Below are 22483 nucleotides of genomic sequence, written 5' to 3'. Positions count from 1 at the left end.
CAGGGGTCCGGGACCACTTCCCTTAAGAGGGATTATCTAGAGGCCAGATGCAACATGTTGGCTGTTTTTCTTTTCCCTTTTTATTTTGGAATAATTTCAAACTTCCATAAAATTTCAAGAATAGACAAAAAACCCCACCCTATACTTTTCCCAGCTTCACCAAACCTCATGTTCATGACCTCAGACTAGGAAGTTTTTACTCTCTGATTCTAGTTCTCTTCCACACACACACCGCCCCCCCTCCCCATTTATCTTTTCAAATTCAGTTCTTTTGAGTGGTGAAAAGAGTTATACTTCGTATAGGTGTTTGAATTTGGCAGTGGGGACTTGGTCTCCTTCCTGCCCCAGAGCGGGGAGGCTGGATGGCTTTTCCATCACCTCTGAGCGCTGGGACCCGAGCTGGGTGGAGGTGGGCAAGCCGGCTGTGGCTCTAGGGCCCGCCTACCCCTGGGGGGGGGGGCACCTGCATCTTGCTCTGGGCTTGCCTCTGTGACCCTGAGAGTCAGGCCGCGCACTGGCGGGCCTCTCCGCGGACACCTGCCCGGCCCAATCCTCCGAGCAGGATGGGGAGCCCGCGCCCACCTTACCATGACTGGGAAGATGATGGCAGCCACCGTGGACTTGAGGATCCAGAGCACTGCCAGGCAGAGGATCTGCACCAAGGTGAACAGGTGGATCCGGCGCAGGGGCACATGACGCAAGAAGGCGTGGTCCGGCTGGTGCTTGGCCGGCATTAGGAAGAGCTTGCAGCGCTCCCAGAACTGGCGGAGAGCGTGAGGTCACTAGCCGTGGGGGCCCGGTGAGCCAGGGGGCCCGCCCCCCGTCCCGCCTAAGCGCGCACAGGAGGGGACTAGAGATCTAGGAGCACACGTGGGGAGCTCTGAGGGGAGCAGGCCTGAGCCCTACCCGGGGCTCCAGCCCTGGAGCCGCCGCAGGTGAACACTGCGTTCAAGAAGAGTGCAACCAGGGGATCCCTGGGTGGCTCAGTGGTTTAGCGCCTGCCTTTGGCCCAGGGCCTGATCCTGGAGTCTCGGGAGCGAGTCCTGCATCGGGCTCCCTCCATGGAGCCTGCGTGTGTGTGTGTGTGTGTGTGTGTGTGTGTGTGTGTGTGTGTGTGTGTCTCATGAATAAATAAAATCTTTAAAAAGAAAAAAAGAGTGCAACCAATTGCAACACAAAGATATCCAAGACACCTGGTGAATCCTGGTAAATAAGGAACAAAACAAAAGAAAATGTTTTCTTCAGCCAGTCGCCTCAGGCAAGAAGAGATGCAGTGAAATGCTCACTGGAGTCCGCACTTTCAAATCCTGAGCCTGTTTCCTCATTGGTAAAATAGGTATCACATCACCTACTTACGCAGATTTCATTACAGAACACCTAGGAAGTGCCTGGTAAGGTTATCCCACTGCGCACACAGTAAATGGTAGAATCTTTGGCACCATTATTCTTCCCCTGAACCGGAATAGCAAGCGCTTGGGGTTTGGGTCATCAGGCAGCAGACAGGGAGTGCTGCCTCCCCACAGGTCGCCTGGAGCCCGGTGGGGGGTGGGGTGCGGAGAACCTTACCTGGATGCCATTCAGGGAGGCCACGCCCATGTAGAGGAAGACTCCGTACAGCACTGGCAAGGGGATGTACTGAAATGGGAGACGGAAGCAGAGCTTTGGCCTGGGCCTCTGCCCTGGGCTGGCTGTTGGCTGCCTTGTTCCCTATGACAGTGTCTGCTAAGTCGCAGAGGCTGCCTGGTCTGCCTTGGCTTTTCCCACGCCATGAGGGAGCTGGATATTTAGGGGGAACTGAGCCTCTGAGAGCAGATCTACAGCCAGTGTTGTGGGGGGGCTGACCCTCCCCCTTCTTTCTGTGCAGCTGCTGTCCCAGCCTGGTCACCCTGCCACCTTTCTTCCAACCCTGCAGAAGCCTTGTGGCTTAACTGAAGACGCACCTTCTGGAACATGGGAAAGCTCCCTAGAAAGCCCCCTGCTTATTCTTGTCAGCTCCTTCTCCCAGCCCCAGCTGGGGACACCCCACAAACCTGCATTGCTCTGGGGACTTTTATTGAGCTGACCACCATTGGCAGAGAGTACGTGCTGATTAACAAAAATTATACACCATACATAATTGGATTTTAAAAAGAAGTAAAACATATGTATATATAAACCAACCCCCACTAATTGCTAACTAATCACTAATGGTTTGGTGGACATATTTTCTTCTGATCATGCTCATAGGTAGTTTGTTAGCTTTTTCAAAAGTGGGACATCATTTATACTGTTCTACAATCATAGTTATGATTCTTTATAAACCATTTGAGGTATTTCTCCACTGTCTCTCTAAGCGGCGTTTCTGCTTCTTTCATCCTTGCCCCCCCATCCCTTTTTTTTTAAAGAGTATGTTTGTGAGCAGTGTGTGTGTGGGGGGGGTGTTGGTGGTGAAAGGGCAGAGAGTAAGGGAAAGAGAATCTTAAGCCAATTCCATGCCCACCATGGAGCCCAACTGGAGACTTGATCTCATGACCCTGAGATCATGATCTGAGCCAAAATCAAGGGTTGGAAGCTCATCCGACTAAGCTACCCAGCACCCCTCATCTTTCCCTTTATCTGCCTCTTTGACTTGCCACTCTGAATAAGGCTCTGCCTTGACTCCAGGGTTGTCATGTTAGAACATGTGGCCAAATATAAAGTCCTGTGCTCAACTTTTAGATGCCATTTAGGATGTCCATAAACCCAACCAAATAAATAACCTCTTTATTAAAATCAGTTAGAGAGGATCCCTGGGTGGCTCAGTGGTTTAGCGCCTGCCTTCGGCCCGGGGTACGATCCTGGGGTCCCGGGATCAAGTCCCGCATTGGGCTCCCTGCATGGAGCCTGCTCCTCCCTCTGCCTGTGTCTCTGTCTCTGTGTGTCTCTCATGAATAAATAAATAAAATCTTTAAAAATAAATAAATAAATAAATAAATAAAAATAAGTTAGACTGGGTTCATTTTTTAAACACAAACCATGATTTGAACCTATGTGCTGGAAACCTCAACCCAAGACATTTGATCTTAAAGCAAAGAAGGGAAATATGGGCCACTGCACCATTACATTTGTATGTGGCTTATGAGATTGTTTGCCTAATTATGAAACAAAGTTAAAATTTCCACTGAACAACACTGTCCTAATCATTCTCAAATCGTGGGAGCAATTGAGAGAGAAATAAAAATCTTAAATAAAAGACTTAGTTGGGGCACCTGGGTGGCTCAGCTGGTTAAGGGTTTGCCTTTGGCTCAGGTCACAATTCTGGGTTTCCGGGATCAAGCCCCCATCAGGGTCCCTGCTTGCCTCTGCCTCTCCCTCTGTTTGTGCTTTCTCTATTGCTCTCTCTCAAATAAATAAATAACATCCGTTTTTTTTTTTAAGAAAAAAGACTTAGTATTAGTCTATAATAACACTAATTTCAGGCGGCTTAAAACTTCCTTTTGACCTAATGAGGAGAACTGGGCTAAGTCTTAGAGAATTTGCAGTTACCAGTGTCTGACCCATCAACCCTAGGAAATTATCACCTGTCCTGTCATTTGCAGGATCAAACAGCTTTCTTGGCAAATCCCAAGGCCTATGACATCAGACTGACAAGTGTTGGGGCTGTGATGTAGAATTATAGATTGATCCACACAAATCTTCCTTGAATCCCCAAAGAAAGGCCCTTTTCAAACATTAATGAAACAGTCAAATGGCAAAAAAGGCGCCTCTAGTGTCAGCTTTCTACCCCTCTGTTGGAAGAGTCAAAAATGTCACAGTCCCACAAACATAAGGACATTGCAGCCTTTCCATATAATTTGAAGCTGAGACCATTTGAACAACTCAAGGGGCTCAGAGGAGAAGCTTCTGATATGGTCAGGGGTACCTCTGCAGCAGAATGCTGAAATTGGGCAGCCTAATAAGCCTAATTGGCTTAGCGGTTTAGCGCCGCCTTCAGCCCAGGGCGTGATCCTGGAGTCCCGGGATCGAGTCCCATGTCGGGCTCCCTGCATGGAGCCTGCTTCTCCCTCTGCCTGTGTCTCTGCCTCTCTCTCTCTCTCTCTGTCTCTCATGAATAAATAAATAAAATCTTTTAAAAAATAAATAAAATTTGAGAAGCTCTAGAGCAAAATTCTACTGGAGAAATTGGTACAAAGGTATAGTTAATAACTGATTTTTTTAATAACTGATTTTGATCACAGTTCAGGTCTTGATCTCAGGATCCCCTGTTGGCTACATAAACAAGAATTAAAAGTCCAAGGGCTCCTGGGTGGCTCAGTCAGTTAAGTGTCTAACTCTTAATTTTGGATCAGGTCGTGATCTTAAGGCCCTGAGATTGAGCCCTTTGATGGGTTCTATGCCTACCAGGGAGTCTGCTTGAGGATTCTCTTTCCCTCTCCCTCTGCCCCTCCTCCTGTTCTCTCTCTCTCAAAAAAAAAAAAAATCTCAACTAAAGTACATCTTGGGTAGATAGCTCTCCCAATGTAAGTTCTCTGAATCTTGTATATAGTCAGCTGTGCCTAATTTGACAGACATGGGCAAACATACAGTTGCAAAAAGTTAAGTAAGCTTTATGGAAAAAAAATTGTTGACTATTTGAGAGAAACAGCCTGAGAGAGAGAGAGAGAGAGAGAGAGAGAGAGAGAGAACACAAGTGGAGGGGAAGGGGCAAGGGGAAAGGGAGAAGCAGATTTCTCACTGAGCAAGGAGTGTGGGGGGGAGGTGGGGGTGTGCTTGATTCCAGGACCCCGGGATCATGCTCTGAGTTGAAGGCAGACACTTAACTGACTAAGCCACCCAGGCGTCCTGGAAAATTTTTCTTGTTGGAAATAAATGCTGGGATTAAAATGAGGACCTCAGATCTGGATTAATTATATTTTTCTTAAACTGGCTATACAAAACATCTTTCCTTTAACCTAAAATTAGCCCAGTATTTAGTACTGATGTCAGCTAGTGATAATGCTTTAGGCATTTAAACAGTTTTGAAAGCCAATCTTTTTCTGTTGTTGTAGGAAATGATTTTATTTTGCTTGGTTAAGATGGAAGACATTTGGATAATTGTCAGGTTGTGATGGGGAAGGTCTGCCTCAAAGATACTCTTGAACTCTTATTCCCAGAAGTAGTTTTGGGTAGGATCAGTCTCTGAAAAAGCATGTGCAAAGTTGTTGGCTTCTTCTGAAAGCTTATCTTTATAAAAAGGTATAAAAATAGAAATAAGTAAAAAAAAAGTGAAAAGGTATATATTTTAATACAAGCAAATGAGAAATCCCAAATCTTATGATTAATAAAAATCTATATAGTGCCTGGGTGGCTCAGTTGGTTAAGTGGCAGTGGCTGCCTTCAGCTTGGGTCATGGTCCTGGGTCTCTGCTCGGGAGTGGGGGGGTTGTGGGGGGGTGGTCTGCTTCTCCCTCTCCCTCTGCCTGCAGCTCTGCCTACTTGTGCCCTTGCTCACTTTCTGTGAAATAAACAAACAAACAAATAAATCTTTTTAAAAATCTAGATAGGTCTTCTCAGTTATAAAATATATCAAATAAATTAATTGGTGGTGAATAAAATGATATTGTATTTTTTCTACTCTTTTTATAAAAGAACCTCCAGTAGGATTTTTTGGGAGGTGGGGGTAGGATTTTTCAAACTGTTTTTGTCACTGAACACTAAGACAATATCAGAGCCTTTAGAGTTATGTGGCTCGTGGAAATTTTTCCATCATGGCCAGAGTAATAATTCACATTTCCCCCGTATCTGGCTTCAGAAGAGACCAGACTGGTGACACTTTGATCATGGACTTCTAGCCTTCAGAAATGTAAGAAAATAAGTGTTGTTTAAAGTGCCTGGTCTGTGGTACTGTATTAATGCAGCAGATGAACTCAACGGGGGGAGTGGCTGAACTGGAGAAACAGAGAAACCTGTGCAGAGAGAGAGGGTCCCACAGATGCCTGCTGTGAATGTACTCCCATTTGATTTGGTCTCTTCCAGCTGGTCTAGGGGGACATGGGCAAAAGGAGCTTCAAACAGTGTGGGGAAAAAAATCAGGTATGTGCTCAAGACACACAAGACAGAGGAGCAGACAAGGCCACAGGAAAATCTGCAGAAGCCTTCCCCTTGTAAGTTTTAAACTTCAGAAAATGGGTGAGCAAACAAGTGTCTAGTGAGCTGAAAGCACAACGTGGAGACAAAACCAGTTTGGGAAGCTCCTGATCTAAGCAAGAATGGTACTTGGCCAAACTTTCTAAGGAAAGAGTGTCCTCCAGAAAGGGGAGGATGGACCCTGGGACGAGTGAAAATAGTGGTGAGGATTGCCTGATGCTGATAAGGAATGCAACATTCCAGAAAACAAAGATGGTGATGGAACATGTATTTGGGTCCTGCCTCTTTAGGGTCCAGGTGGAACCTCTAGGCACCAGGCCAGGGCTTTCTAAGGCAGATGGGGCCCTGGTGGAGGGAGCAGAGCCTCACCTTCAGGATAGGAGCCAGGAAGACGGAGATGCCAGTCAGGATGAAGACGATGGTGCCGGTCACTCTTTGTTCCCTGGCAGACAGAGACACAGGATCAGGGTGAACTGGAAGATGCTCCATGACCACTCTAGCCCTCCAGCCCTCTGCGTGCACCTAAAGATTGTGGCCATACCCTGACCTCCCCATTCCAGAGAGTAAACCTGCTGCCTGAGGCCCAGCTGACCAGCACATGGGACGAGAGTGAGCCCTGACTGAGGCAGTTGTAGGGTCGTCTGGGGGGCTATCCAGTGCCGTGACTAATAGTAGAGGTACTTGAGCCAGACTGACCTGGGTGTGGCTCTGCCACTGTCGTGTGGCATCAGACAAGGCCCTAAATGTCTTTAGACTCAGAGGAAGAAAGATAATGGAAACTGCCTTGGGAGTTGTGAGGATGAAATAGGAACATGCACTGATTATTATCCCTGCCCTCTGACTGCAAGAAGATCCCCATGGGCCATGACTAAGGGGAATTGGAGGAAGGGGGCCCGGCTGCTGGCAGAGCAGGCATGTGTCCCCGAGTGCCCGCGCCCAGGCACAACTCAGGTGGGGGTTGGGGGGTTCGGGGTCGACTGCTCAGGCCCAGTCATCTGTGGCTCAGGAGTCCAGGAGGGGACCCTGCCCTGACCAGACAAGGCTCACCGGGGCAGGCTGGGTAGCCTAGGTATTCCAAGGCAGTGAGGAGAAATTCTTTGGACAGCCAGTTCTGGTGTGAGCTCACCCCAGAGGCCCTAAGAGGTGGGAGATGCACATGGCTGCTGGTAACAGGTAAGGGACCTGACATGGACACTAGGGAAGGAGGAGTGAGGAGATGGAAGTGATAGGCCATGGGCCACAGGCTAGGGAGTGGGAGCAGTCCTGGGAAGACACTCTGAAAGAATGGAGATTGGGTAGGATCTGCACCCATGGGAGGGGGCTTGAAGAAGAGGCAAAAAGACAGGCCCATGCAGGTGAGAGGTCAGTGCGCAATGGGCAGGGGTGGTGTACTGCTTGCAATCCATTACAAAAAAAGCACCACTTAGAACTGAATCTTTGTCTCCTTCTTCTCCCCCCTAGAAATATCACTCCTATCCCTGTAGGTCCTGGGCTGTCAGAGCAGGGGTCCCTTTTGCCCAAATACCTTGATGGTAAGAAAAACCTGCTTCCCTTCTACCAATCCAAACATCCTTGCTTAGGTGGGCCCCAGTCACTGCTCCCCACCTACCTGACCCCCAGGAACTGGGGCTGCTCCCCAGGGGCGCTGGTCTCCGTCTCCATCTTGAGGCTGTCGATGTGGGCGATGGAGATGACAGTGGCCGCCACATACCAGGGGAGCCCCATGAAGGAGCACACGGCCATGAGGATGCCCACCCAGAACAGGTCCAGATGGTAGCCAGCAGCCTTCTGCATGAGGCAGTGGGAGACAGAGAAGCTGTCTAGGGAGTCTGCACCAGGCCCCCTGAGGGTAGGAGGTGAGGGAGATAGAAATCTCCCTAGAGCAGCCATTTTGTGGAACATGGCTCAAAGCTCCCTTCAGCCTTCATTAGGTACTCTTGGGGTGTCCCTACCCTGAGGTGCTCAGGCATCACCAACCCCAGGGTTTGTTGAACCAGGGAAGGGACTCAGGAAAGGGAGGAGAGGTATTTAGGCTTGAGAGGCCCTGGGATTGGGTCCTTGGGAAGAAGGGCTCCTACCAGTGGTCACGATGTCTCTGCAATTCTTGAACAAGGGGTCTTGGCAGGGGCAGGCATTAGACCAAGCTATGAGTGGTCTAGATTGGGATGGGGAGAAGGTAGCCCGAATCTCTTCAAACCCGAGACAGGGAGGGGAGTTGTAGGGACTGGGGACACGGGTGATGGTGGGGGTGAAAGATTCTCCTCTGCCTCAGGGTTCTGGGTCAAAATTCCAGATCTGTTCAGACTCTCAAGCTCCCAGTCAAGAAGCTGGAAAGTCACTTTGGGAGAAGCAAGCAGCCCATACCTAGTGGCCCCTACTGGGTTTGGTCCTGGTCCTTGGATCATATCACCCTGGCCCTGGTTGACCTTACCCACATCTGGGGGTCACATTTCCCCACACATGCACCAGAACTCCAGGCTTCTGACCTCCTGCCTTGCTTTATAAATGGCCCCACATTTTGACAAAAGCACCATCTCCCTTCTTTTTTCCTTCCAACTTTGTGGGAAGAAAGAGGTTGTGCTCCTGCCCCTGGTAGCTGCCTTACCCTCAGCTTGTTCTCCTTCCGGTTGACTATGACAGCGGTGATCTGCTGGTCCATGAAGATCAGGATGGTCACCAGCAGGGCGGGCAGGATGCTCGCCAGGTATACCCACCATGGGTTCTTCCCGAAGGGAGCCACGAACCAGCCTCGGTCAGGCCGAGTGGGCTGAGCAGAACAAATGGAAATGGCCCTTTCCTCTCCACTGTGCCAGTGCATTTGCTGCCTGGGGGCCCCACTCTCCCTGACCTCCCACCACTCCCCCTGCCTGTCCCAGGGTGCCTTTTGAGCCTAATCTTTTCCTTCCAAGACCTTAGGCACCTGCAACTTTAAAGAGACCACAGACACAGACAGATTTGGGAAGGGCATGGTGTCTGCTGAACTGAGATCCCTGGGATTGGTTGGGAACGAGGAGGGGCGGAGAGCTGGGAGACAGCTCGAGGACCTAACTGCAAGGTAGCAGGAAGCAGGAATGAGGCCCAACAGGCAAGAGTAAGGAATCTGATGCGCCCAGTGCCTAAGGCTTCTGCCTCTCCTCTGAGTTCCCTGTCTGGGGAGCCTTACAGGAAGGTCTGTAAAACATCAGATGTTAATTCAGACTTGTACCTTAAGAATATGGGATTATCTCTGCAGAAGCTGGGCTGAAATCTCTCTTTTATTTAAGAGAAAGAGGTACTTTTTTGCATGTAAGCTATCAAAGAGAACCCTGGAGTCATAGCAAGGAGATCAAGCCCTTGAAGACAGGGAAGGTCAGTTCTAGAACCTCCAAGCCCAGTGTAGGTGGCTGATGCTCCTAATAAGGGAGCAGGGCCTGAGCTGAGCTTCAAGCAAATGGCACCAAGTCAGGACTTACTGGGACTTCTGCACCAGTTCTCAAGCTTGGCGCTGGCTTTCTGGGGGCGCTTATTAAAATGCAGAACTCTGTGCCCTATCCCCAGACTTTCTGATTCCACAGGTCTGGGGCGGGGCCAAGAATATGTATTTCTAACAAATTGTCAGGTGATGATGTGATGTTAGTCTGGGGACCACACTTGGAGCATCAGTGTTCTCAGGGATCATTTTCAACAGACCCCAGGTGACCCCACTTGAAGATTGCTGGAGCCAGGGGATCGCAGACCAACCTGTCAGTGGAAATCAGGGGGCTTCTGCTGGGCTGAAGGGTGGGTTCCAGTACCTTCCCCACTCTGTGACTCCACAGCAGGACTTCACTGTGAATATTTCCCCAGCCTACCATCTCAAGGGACCATCCCCTGGTAGCCTGTGTGGAGGAAAGGTGGAGCATACCCAGAGAACCCCCACAGCTGAGAGTCTATGAAAGTCTGATGAGCAGAGAGGGGAAAGGAACTACAGCTGGTGGGTGGGAAGAGCTAATGTCCAGAGCAGGGACCAGGGGCAAACCTTGATGACACTGGGCACGTGCAACTTAGGGGTTGCCAGGCCGAAACAGGCATCAATTCCGCAGAACAGCAGGATGGAGAAGATAATGGAAAAGTCGGCTACCAGGGCCCGGACCTGCAGAAAGGAGACGCATGAATGAAGCACCTGCCCTCCTCCTGGAGGACTCAGTCCCCTGGCAGCAGGAGGACCACGGCTAAGTACTTGGGTTTGAGTGTCAGCAGACTTATGTTCAAATCCTGACTCTGCCCTTGCCGGCTGTGTGACCTGGGGGAAGCAGGTCATCTCTTGGAGCCTCAGTTTCTTCATTTGTAAAATGAACATAACAGTAGCACCTACCTCATAGACCTGAGTGAGCTAGGACATATTCAGAGGGCTTGGCATATGTTAGTGAGCATGGGAATTGTTATTAGACACATGGCATGTAGTCATTGCTGAAAGCATTTCCTGGTATGACTGAACTGAGTCACTGTAAGGGGTAGTGAGAGCAAAGCTGAACTCCAAAGAAAATTTTAGCTTCTGATAATATGTGGCAGATTGCTGCACTGCCACCTGGGCTGGGAGGGAGGTCTCCAGTTCCACGGGGGACCCCTGTCTGCCTGCAGACCTTCTGTCCACTAGGAGTCCTTTGCCTCTTGCTCCTGTGTCTCAGAATGCCCATCCTAGGCCAGGTTCCTGACCTCCTCCCACTACCCCCTACCTTCTGACCAACGTCTATATTGCCACCTTTTCTATCTCTCTTCAGGGATAGCAGTTTCCAGAGAACAAGAGGAAAAGAAGTTAGGAAGGGTAGGGGTAGGTAATGGCATATTGAATGCATTCTCTGTATCCATACTCACCTTGAAAACTGTTATTAAAATAATATATATATAGTTAAAAACCCACATAGTGTAGAAAGCAAAGTCCCCTACCTCACTTTTCTTCACTCCAGATGTACCCAATAAGTCTGCTTGATTTTAGTTGTTCTGGTGGTTTCCTCCATGTCATTAATATGCTATACTTTCATATTTTGATTTACTAATTTAAAGCAAAATCTACTGATAAAGATTTAGCTTACCTGCACTGTCCCTTCTGCCCTTTCCTCAGTCCCAATAATTGAGAGTTATTTTCAAACTCTTTCTATGGGTTTCCTTTATACTTTCAAGTTTTATAACTAACCCTCTCTTTCTGCTGACTTTACTAGTTGCTCTCGTGCTCCATCATGGGAGGCTAGCTGCTTCCCTTCCCACCACCTCCCTCCCCATCCTGTTCCATCTGTGACTCTTCCAAGTGGATCTTTACATTGTCAAAGCTGAGAACACTCACATTGTGTTCCATAAACACATGTCTTTTGTGTTTTATCTGTAAGTTGATTCTAAAAGTTGGAAGTCAATAACTGCTTTATGTTACTATGATCATGTAAACCAAGCAGTGTGCAGATTTACAATTGTTTTTCTGCAATATTCCTAGCATCCAGATCAAAAGTTAAACCATATGAATTTGCCACTTTTTTGTAGAACAAAACAGTCAAATGCACTCCATTTCACATGGTCCAACCTAGCATAAAGATGGATGTAATAAATAGTTGTGAACTCCTCAATCCTTAAGAAATGAAAATATACCCATTCAGTCAATACCTCTCTGTGATCCAGTGGCTTCCCTGTCACTGCTCTCTAGAGAGATCCACTGCTCTGAATTTAGACTTTATTATTCCCAGGAATCTCTCTCTTTTTTTATTAACATTTTCATTTATTTATTCATGAGAGATACACAGAGAGACAGGCAGAGACATAGGCAGAGGGAGAAGGGCATAGGTGTCCCTATTCCCATGAATGTCTAAATACTTTTACTAAATATGTAGATAGCTCTAAACAAATATGATTTATTTATTCATGAGAGATACACAGAGAGACAGGCAGAGACATAGGCAGAGGGAGAGGGAATAGGTGTCCCTATTCCCATGAATGTCTAAATACTTTTACTAAATATGTAGATAGCTCTAAACAAAATATGATATTGTTTTGCACATTTAAAAATTTTACATAGGGATCCCTGAGTGGCGCAGCAGTTTGGCGCCTGCCTTTGGCCCAGGGCGTGATCCTGGAGACCCAGGATCGAATCCCACGTCGGGCTCCCGGTGCATGGAGCCTGCATCTCCCTCTGCCTGTGTCTCTGCCTCTCTCTCTCTCTCTCTCTCTCTCTCTGTGTGACTATCATAAGTAAATAAAAATTTAAAAAAATTTACATAAATGTTTTCATATTTTTGTAGTCTTCTGCAGTTTGCTTTATTTGCTCAACATTATGTTGGTGCTGTTTTTCCTTGTGGATAGATGTAGTTTTAGTCTACGTGTATATGCATTGCAGTTTAATATTTGTATGATTGCCATTTACTTCTTCATTCTCCTGTTGATTGATCAACTCAGATTATTTTCATTGCTTTCCTCTAAGAATCAATGCTTCTGTGAACATTCTTGCACACGTGAGAGTTTCTCTGGGGTGTATACCTGGGAGTGGAAATGCTCATTGGAAAATCATATCCATCTTTAACTCTATCTAAGAGGGCCAATGGCTCTCTCAAATGCTTGTGCCTATTTACACTTCTACCCACTTTTCACCTCCAACACCTGATATCCCAAGATCTTCATATCTTTACCAATCTTATGGGTATGAAATGGTACAGTCTCAGTTCCTCTCTGCAATGCTAAATTCCAGTAGGCAACAGAGGAATTTGTAAGAAACTTAAGGGGGGGAAAGTTGGTGATAAAAGAATTTCCTACTATGTGAATTATATTTAATCCTCCAGGAAATAGATATTCTCAGATGCAATTGCTGTTCTAGATCTTTTACATAAAAGGTGACTTGGATATAATCTGATTGGAGAGTAGGGAGGTAGGGTGGGAATTTGCCTTGAGGATGCATTTGTGTTGCAAGCACACTATTTTTCCCCTCAGTTTGCATATTACAAACTTCCTAAAGAGCCTTTTAGTTTTTATGGAATACTGAAAAAAATTCAATTATTCATATCAATTTTATCATCATCATCAGTCGTAGTCGTAGTAGCAGTAACAGTAATATTTATTTAAGATGACTTTAGGAGAGGGGTGCCTGGCTGGCTCAGTAGAGCATGTGACTCTTGATCTTGGGATCATGAGTTCAAGCCCCATACTGGGTGTAGAGATTACTAAAAACAAAGAAGCATTAAAAAAAAGATGGCTTTATATTCCCCTTCACTATTATTCATATTCCCCAAATGAGTGAGAACATACACTGTTTGTCCTTCTCCGATTGACTTACTTCACTCAGCATAATACCCTCCAGTTCCATCCACGTTGAAGCAAATGGTGGGTATTTGTCGTTTCTAATTGTGAAGGGGAATATAAGGGAAGGGAGAAGAAATGTGTGGGAGATATCAGAAAGGGACACAGAACATAAAGACTTCTAACTCTGGGAAATGAACTAGGGGTGGTGGAAGGGGAGGAGGGCGGGGGGTGGGGGTGAATGGGTGACGGGCACAGAGGGGGACACTTGACGGGATGAGCACTGGGTGTTATTCTGTATGTTGGTAAATTGAACACCAATAAAAATTAATTTATATAAAAAAAAAAAGATGGCTTTAGGAGAATGCCCCTGGGATTTATAGTGGAAGAGTGTTGCTAAAATTCTTCTGAGCTTCCCTCCCATTGCTTCTTACATATACGCAAGTGCTGTTTTGATTAACTAATGTTTTATTTTGACCAGAAAATGCAATTCAAATTAGTATTTAGCATTTCAATAGCATAAAAAATCAAGTACTTAGGAATAAGTCTAATAAAAAGTATGCAAGAGCTTAAGGCCAAAACCGAAAAAAAAAAAATATGGAGAGAAGACAGAGCCAAGCAAATGGTGAAGCATACAATATTCATGGATCAGTAGACTCCAATTTCAAAGGTGTCAATCCTCCCCAGTTTACATTTAGGTTCAATACAATCCTATCAAAATTCTAACAAGTTTTTGAGACACCTGGGTGGCTCAGCAGTTGAGCCTCTGCCTTCAGCTCAGGGTGTGATCCTGGGGTCCAGGATTGAGTCCTGCATTGGGGTCCTTGTGGGGAGCCTGCTTCTCCGTCTGCCTATGTCTTTGCCTCTCTCTCTGTCTCTCATGAATAAATAAATAAAATCTTTAAGAAAAATTCTAACAAGTTTTTATTTTAGTAAAATTTAAGATTAATCTTGGAAAAGAAGGACAAAGAGGGAAAGTTTGGTCTGTAAGACATACAGACTTATTATGAGCCATACAAATGAAGACTGTGATACTGGCAGATAAATAAATCAGTGAAACAGAGTAAAGAACCTAGAAACAGACCCCATCATATGTGAATATTTGATACCTGGCAAAAGAAATATTGCAGAGCAGTGAGAAAGGAGAGTCTTTTTTAAAAAGTGCTATTTATATACATATAAAAAGAAACACAATCTCATACTACATGTCAAAAGTAATTCTGATATAACATGAAAGGAAAAACAATGAAGTTTTTAGAAGATAACAGGAGAATATCTTCTGTCCAATATTTTCCTTGAGGAAAATTCTGATATATTTGATTATAATAAAACTAATAATTTCTATTAGTCAATAGATACCACTAAGTAAGTAAAAAAGGCCAGTCACATAGGAGAAGATATTTGCAACACAGATGATCACAAAAAGCTTTCTATCCAGAATATGTAAAGAAATCTTGCAAACCAGAAAGAAAAAAGACAGACTTCCCAATAGAAAATGTGTGAAAGATTTGAATAGGCACTTCCAAGAAGAAAGTTAAATGGTTATGTGGCCAATAAATGCACAAGATTTTCAACTTCTTCATTGGGGAAGTGAAAAATTTAAAAACATAGTGAGATAGTACTACACAGAAAGACTAAAGGTAAAAGTCTTATAATGTTGAGTATTGCCAACAGGACTTGGCAACAAGGGAACTCACTTCTCTCTGATAAGTCTGTAACCTGAAAAATCCCAGTGAGCCAGTGCTGATGTGGTGGGTGTCCATCCTGTCAGTGGGCCAGAACCCTCACAGGGAGACCCCACTGGGGCTTCCTTGTGAACTGCCTAACTGTAGGCCCCTTCCTAACCGCAGAGTAAGCTTACCTTGGTAGGGAAATAGCGGCTGAATTTGAACTTCTTCAGGGTCAAGGTCATGGAGTACGTCCCAAAGAAAAGGATGAAGGACATGAGTGCCAGGTCTGGGATGAATTGGCAGGAATTCCCAAGCAGCTGCCCACCATAGTTCAGACACTCCTTCTTGCTCAGCAGAGACCAGTCCAGTGCTGTGAGGTTAAGGGGGTTGTACTTGGAAGACCAAGCACAGGAGAGAAAGAGTCAGGGCCTTCCTGGGAAGGCAGATGTTTCCTTGCCCCTGCAGTCCCTCAGGCATTCCACACATCCCTCCCCTCCTCCATGAGGCCCAATAACAGAATGATGTCCCGGGATACAGGCCGTGTCAAGGAACAGCAAACAGCAGGACCCCCAGGAAGCTTACAAGCTGGCATGTGTTTCTTCAGTTCTAGGATGTACTGCAGAGTTAGCGAGGAGAAAAAGCTCAGATGGTGGGATGCCTTCTTCTACAGTAGGCTCAGCTACTAGTTCAGTCAACTATGGATCTCTCTCCCAGAGCATATCACATTTATTCTTTCTTTTCCTTCTCTTATGCACACCTTTTCACATATTGGGGCATATGCCCCACCCTTGTCAGATCTCTCTTGAGTCAGTCACTTCAAGCACTTCCCCTTTTCATGTTTAGATGCTTAAAATCCAGTGTACACATAAGTACGTATATAGACACATACACTTCTCTAAGTGTATGTATATGAGTGCATATATACATACATATATGTGTGTACACACATGTTCATACACATATGTTTTTAAGTGTAATAAAAGCAGAGTAATTTATAATAAAAGTTAATATATACTTCAAACAATTACTGTGTAAATATTCAACAACCTGCAAAATGAAGCCAGCAGGTATTTGTAACCACCTGTAATTAATGTTTGGCTTATAAATGTGGTACTTTGCTATAACGGTGTTTTCCAGTGAATCATGCCTCTCTGTGTCCACACTCCTTTGCCATGTGACACCAATAATCCTCCCATCAACAAATGAAGTCTATTTCTCCACCCTTTTGAATCTGGCCTGGCCTTGTTCTGCTTAGACCAGTGGAATGGGGGAGGAAGTGGCTCTGAGTAGGCTCTGGAGTTGTGGCCTTGAGGGGACTTGCAGGATCCATTCTTACCCTCTTGGAAATGTGAGACTGGCATACTGTGGGAAAGCTCAGGATCAGGAAATACCACGTGAAGAGAGAAATCCAGATTTGCAAGACATCTGCTGAGTGTCAGGGCCTCCCCCAATCACTGAAGCTATTAAAAATGCCCTATTTCCGGGTCGCATGCCTCTACTGCCCCACTGGTCCGGCCCCACATCTCTCTCCTAGTTCATCTCCTGTGCTTTCCCTGTGCAATGCCACCCTGTGTGCTGTCTCAGGTGGACTGGTCCCCTCACTGTCCTCAGAACAGGTTTTGTGTCTTCTTTGTTTGCCCTTCTGTCTGTGCTGGCCCTGGGTCTGGCATGTGCTTCTCTCTAGGGAACCAACTTTCTCAACCTTCAAGACCAGATTACATTCCACTTTCTCTCTGAGGCTTTCTTCTCCAGCTTGTCCCCATGGCTGGAAGGACACATGTGGCCCAGATTTGACACATGGCATGTTCTGCTTTTGCTGTCCCACCACTGTTCATATTCATCTCTACATGTATACTACCAGCAAGTTTGAGGACAGGGGCCACATCTGGTGTTTTCTTTTCTTTTCTTTTCTTTTTAACGTCCCTTTAGCCCTCAGAGTACACATGGCACGTTGAACATAGTAAATATCCAGGCACAGGCATCGACGGATTCCCTTCTTTCCTCAAAATCAGATATTTGAAAATCTTAGGTGAAATTGCCAGCTGAACAGCCAGCTGCCTCTTCAGGGGTGACTAAAGCAGCAACCTCAGTGACCCGCAAAAGGTCCAAAGATCTTCCCCAAAGCCCACCAGGAGCCACCCTTGTCCTGGTTTTGGACTTTCCCACCATTGGTGCCACTCAGGCTGGGTGCCTCTCCTAAGGGCCACCGCTCATAGTTCCTGGCAGAGGCAGACCAGACCTGCTGGACAGGGGACTTGTGAGTACACAGGACAGATCAGACTTAGGGAGGGTCATAGCACTAACGACCTTCCTGGGGTTGTTGGGTGGGAGTTGGAGGCGCTGGGTAGAAAGGCAAGGAAGGAAATAGAAAGATGGCTGGGAAACTGTGTTTATACTGTTCTTTGTGCAGCCCTATTTACCATCCCTTACCTCTACCTCCCATTCATGTGTGTGAGCACGTGCATGTGTGATATTTAGGCACACAAATTTCATAGGAAGAGATGTGTTTTAAAGGGGGGTTTTGACAGTATATACTTAGGATAAAAGTATGCATTGACACAGCTCCATGGGCCACCCTGGGGTGCAGCTGGGACTGGCTTCTGCAAGTCTGGCTTGCCAGAAGATGGTCTCTGTTTCCCAGCTTCTCCCACTATTCCCACAAACAAACGCCCTCAAGTGTCTGAGTAAGAGGAGAGGACTTACCAGAGAAGTGTTGGTGTTTGGTGCCAGCAGGGCTGAAGCATTGAACACGGTTGTATTCGCTGTGGATGAGCACAGGACATGGGCCAGGTCAGTGGCTGCTGGCGGGGAGAGCCTGCAATCCCCACCAGGCCCCCACCTTCTCCATCTCCCACCATTCCTCAGAGCCCAGGAGTGGCTTCCCTTGTGAGGGCGCCTCATCACGCCCTGGCTCCACTCTGCTCTCCTCACTCTGCACAGTGAGGACAGGGGTGGTAGAGGAGCCTGGGTTATAGCTCTGACTGTCCCACTGGGCCAGTCTATGACAGCTCCTATCTGACCACGAAGGGCTCGCTTTAAAAGCCAAAGTAAGGAATCTGCTACCAAGACCCAGTGCTGACACGAGCTGGGGAATGACGTGCCTTGTCCCTACCAGCAACTGGATCCATGTCTGTGCTCTCAGACACTTTCAGAGGACTTATTCTGTCTCTGCTTTGCACAATGCCAAGCCTTAGAAGCATCATCTTGCCAAGTTCCTAAATTCCTACTATCCCCTTTTGAAAGATGAGGCTCACCAAAGCCCACACAGGTTAAGTAACCTGCTCATTTCCCCACAGTCACGCAACTCGTACTTGCAAGGAGTCATGATCCATCCCAGGCCCAGCCTAGATACCTCCAAGGTCTACACAGCAAGAATCCCTTCCTGTACTGCTCTCCATGCACATTGCCCTGCTCTCCTGCCCCTGTCCAGATGTGTGTGTGTTTTTTTTAGGTCAACCGTAAGAACACATTGGCTTTGATATTAAATTTTCTAACCTACCCCTTGAATGCATGCTGAGGAAAATTAAACCCAAGTCCAAGCCTGAAGGTGAATCATAACCCAGAGGTACTGTCCTTAGCTGTTTACCACTCCCCTCCCCAGCCTCAGGGTTCTGAACTGTAGGTAGAGCATATAAGGGTTCCCATCACAGGCCATGAGAAGAACTGAGAACTGTAATTCCCTTCCTGTGGGATGTAGCCATTCATTAAAAAGGCAGGCTTTGGAGGCTGCTGTTTGCCTTCTCTCTCACGTGTGCTCCTGTGCTGCATGGGTAAAGAAGGGCCAGGTCCTCCTTGCCTTTCTTCTCTAAGCGAAGGCTCATTAAGTAGTTCCAATGCAGCAGGTTTGGGGAGAGAGGCAGGAGGCCAGCTAGCCAGTTTGCTGGCAATAAATCTGAAATGCGCTGCAAGCCATTTGGCTCCTGCTGACTGTCCATGGTTGGTTAGGAACCCAGAGTGAAGTTGAAGCTATTCTTGAAGCTTCTTCAACCTCCAATAAGCTGTCACGGGGTGGATGTAATCACAGGGCCCCTCTATGTTGCCCACTTCTGGAGCAGTGGGGGGCTGGAATGACTAAGGAATTCAGTCTTGACCCAGGGCAGAATATTCCTAAAAGTTCTACAACCAGAGTTTTGTTACGATTATTCTGAAGAAATCTTTACTAATAGAAATCAGGACATCTGCTACTTTACCTCACACAACAGACCAAGAGAACATGATGTGCAGTTAACCACAGAGCAGGGGAAGTGGGCTAGAAGTGGGTAACTCAGGGCTACCCACACAAACACTAGAGGACTCCCAGCTAATGCTTGAGCCTCAAGAGCTCAGGTGCTTTTCCATTGCCCAAGCTTGTCAGACCAGACACACCTTTGATGTCTTCTTCTTAGACTTAGCCATTCTTTTATATTGGGTAGGGTTTATCTGAAAGTCACTTTGAGGTAAAGAGGATGAAATATAATATTTCAAATATTTGATTCCAAATATCAAATATTTTTAAATACTAGTTTTTACAAAGTGGTACTCACTTGGGATTGAAAGCAGCCAAATCAGTTGTGCAGCATCCATAAACAGAATACAAATCAGTTACAATAGAAACAAGATTAAATTTAAAAAGAGAGCTCCCCCACACAACAAGCTCTTAGGATGAAGAGTGGCAAAGACCAATAGGGTGCCTTGTCCAGACTGGGTTTTGCAGTAAAGCTAGGAACATGGAACATTTTGCAAGCAAGTGGACCATGGACTGGGAAAGAAACCCTCCTCACTTAGTTCCCCTAAGGTCTAGAATTTTCCTTTTCATATTCTAGTCAAAACTAACTTGTCCTAATCCCAGTTCCTTTACTCTTGGTGAAGAAACTGAAAATCTAATCTTATAAGGGTTAGTGGCTAATGAGGGCTCCAAATTACTAGTTAACAGCTGAATATAGCAATGGTTCTCAAACTTAAGCATGAATCAGAATCACCTGGAAGGCTTGTTACTATACAGCTGGCCCTACCTCCAGAGTTTCTGATCAGCAGGTGTTGGGTGAAGCCCAATAATTTGTATTTCTAAAAAGTTTCCAGAGGTACTAATGCTGCTTCTGGAGACCACACTTTGAGAACCATGGCAATAGAGTGATCCAAAATGAAGAGGTTAAAAAAAAAAAAAAAGAGGTGTTATCAGGCACCTGGGAAAGGCCAAAGGGGATACTCTTTGAAAGCAAGTAGATTTTATTATGGCCCTCAAATCCAGCCTTCTATGCTCCTACATCTCCTGTTCTTAGGGTATGTCTATGTTTGGTTTCTCCTGTGGACAGATGATTCTCAGAATGACCAAAATGCCACATATGACCCCAGAATTTGGACAGTTTCTCAAAGAGATCAAGGCCATGTACTTCCAAAAGCCATGTTTGTGGGAACATTTGTGTTCAGTCAGTGCAATGAAGCCACCATCCAGTGGGCACAAGCAGCAAATGGGAGTATCCTGATGGGGCCTGGGCCACAGAGGAGAGATTCACTCCAGGGCAGAATGAAAAAGGCCTGCAGGTAGGATCTCCTCCATTGCCTGGGCAAGCAGCATGTTCTGGCTCAGGACAAACAATAGCTTAATCTATGCTGAATTTTAATGAAATAACTCTAAATTAATGATAGAAAAAAATTAAGTCTAGACTTGTTTACAAAACCAGTGCAGTGACAGAGGGAGAGAGGGTATAACCAGAACTATACACCCCGAGGTCAGGACATCTTCCTCTCCATGAGGCCTAGTCTAAAGCAGGGTGCACAGTGACTGTACAGTAAATATTTTTGATTGACTTATGATCAATCTTTTTTTTTAAATTTTTTTTTAATTTACTTATGATAGTCACAGAGAGAGAGAGGCGGAGACACAGGCAGAGGGAGAAGCAGGCTCCATGCACCGGGAGCCCGATGTGGGATTCGATCCCGGGTCTCCAGGATCGCGCCCCAGGCCAAAGACAGGCGCCAAACCGCTGCGCCACCCAGGGATCCCGACTTATGATCAATCTTTTATCAATAACATGTGGAGTACTAAACAACACAAAATCTACTTGTGTCAAACTCCAATCCAATCTGGGTATAGATCTGGAAGCCTCACAAGAGTTCTATGAGACCATCAGGGCCAGCATTGATATTCCTCTTTCATAGCTAGGGAAACTGAGCTTCAATGTGACCTTGGGTTGTCTCTGGGCCTCACTCTTCTCTCTGTGAGTCCAGCTTGGTAGTGCTTAGAGATATATGGATAGATCTCTTTCTCTCTCTTGATCTAGATCTATGTATTTATGGGTGTCCCTGCTCCACAGCATCCTGGTCACCCCAGACAAGGCCCACTGAAGGCTCTGAGGGCATGACTAGGACTGTGAAGGGAGGCCAGTGGTTGAGACTATAGGAAGCCCTAACTGTACAGATGACATTTTTTTGGTTAGTAAGGAATTCCACAGAAAAGGCACTATGTATTATCAGGTTGACCAGTTGGTTGACTCAACCTCCCACCCAATGCCAGAAATCTATCTTTTTTTTTTGAGAGAGAGAGAAAGAGAGCAAAGAGTGCTGGGGGGAGCAGAAGGAGAGGGAGCCCAACATGGGGCTCAATTTCATGACCCTGAGATCATGACCTGAGACAAAACCAAGCCAGCGCTTAACTGACTGAGCCCCCCAGCTCCCTCAGGAATTCTGTTTATATCACCATTGGCAGATGGACATCCAGGTGTTCAGGTAGCTTGCTACCACTCAAGGGGCCTGATACCTCTCAGGATGGTACCTCCTTGAGTAGAGAGCTGTGGTGAGGGGAGAGTGAGTGGGTGAAGGCCCAGGACACATCTGGGATTACCGGTCACCTGTGTCGGGGGCAACACACTCGCATTTGTAGGTGGTGATGGAGTCAGGCTTAAAGTCCATGTTGATGGGATAGTACTTGAAGGCACCAATCATCTTCTTGATGGCATCATAGATGAAAATGAAGCTGATGAGGGTGGAGAAGCCCTCTTCGGTGAAGCGGGTGATATACTTAATGATAAAGCTGGCATCTGTGGCCACCAGGATAAGGCACTGGATGGCTGAGTGGAGACCAATCCAGAGGCGGAACTCCATGTAGTCCAGGCCATTGCCTCTGGAAGATAGAGGGAAGGAAGGGGTCTCCAGCCCAGGGCTCTTCACAGTACTTGGCTCCCCAACCCAACCTGAGTGGCTCATCCATCCCTTCTGTGGCACAAATGCTCTTCTAGGAGCTGTGAGAGGACCAGGGACAGGGACAATTCCTGGGTGGGATTGTTTCATCTTTGCAAATTCTGGCAAAGATCTCATGGGGGATGGCAGGAAGGTGCTAAGACATCTCAATTATCACACATTTGGTAACAAACACCAGGGTGAATGAAAAACAAGGAATATCAGAGTAACAGAGCTGGGGGAGGCCTTAAAATGGTCTCATGTTGTAGATGAGGCAATTAAGCTCAGAGTGGTGAGAGCAGGTGCAGGTGTGAGAGTAGGCACCGGGGGCTACCAACGGCACCT

The 22483-nt window shown here is 46.5% G+C and overlaps 1 protein-coding gene across 5 annotated transcripts in view; it reads right to left on the bottom strand.

The window, feature by feature from the left end:
• The window catches only part of SLC4A5 (solute carrier family 4 member 5), a 113409-nt gene that overhangs the window by 9672 nt on the left and 81254 nt on the right, over positions 1-22483 (bottom strand). For 4 of the 5 annotated variants that reach the window (XR_008662716.1, XR_008662718.1, XR_008662717.1 and 1 more), the window contains 9 exons: positions 21811-22082; positions 17687-17745; positions 15175-15375; positions 10081-10194; positions 8689-8850; positions 7693-7871; positions 6453-6525; positions 1567-1635; positions 588-761 (listed from right to left, as the gene is read on the bottom strand). Coding sequence is in view for 1 of the 5 variants with exons in the window: in XM_055312378.1 (XP_055168353.1) it covers positions 588-761; positions 1567-1635; positions 6453-6525; positions 7693-7871; positions 8689-8850; positions 10081-10194; positions 15175-15375; positions 17687-17745; positions 21811-22082 (1303 nt within the window). In the remaining 4 variants the exon portion in view is untranslated. The remainder of the gene's footprint in view (positions 1-587; positions 762-1566; positions 1636-6452; positions 6526-7692; positions 7872-8688; positions 8851-10080; positions 10195-15174; positions 15376-17686; positions 17746-21810; positions 22083-22483) is intronic. The other variant, XR_008662719.1, reaches the window with a different exon arrangement.

Source organism: Nyctereutes procyonoides, unplaced genomic scaffold (genome assembly GCF_905146905.1).
Source record: "Nyctereutes procyonoides isolate TBG_1078 unplaced genomic scaffold, NYPRO_anot_genome, whole genome shotgun sequence".
In the NCBI taxonomy this organism is placed as follows: domain Eukaryota; kingdom Metazoa; phylum Chordata; class Mammalia; order Carnivora; family Canidae; genus Nyctereutes; species Nyctereutes procyonoides.
This window is presented reverse-complemented; position numbering and strand designations above follow the sequence as displayed.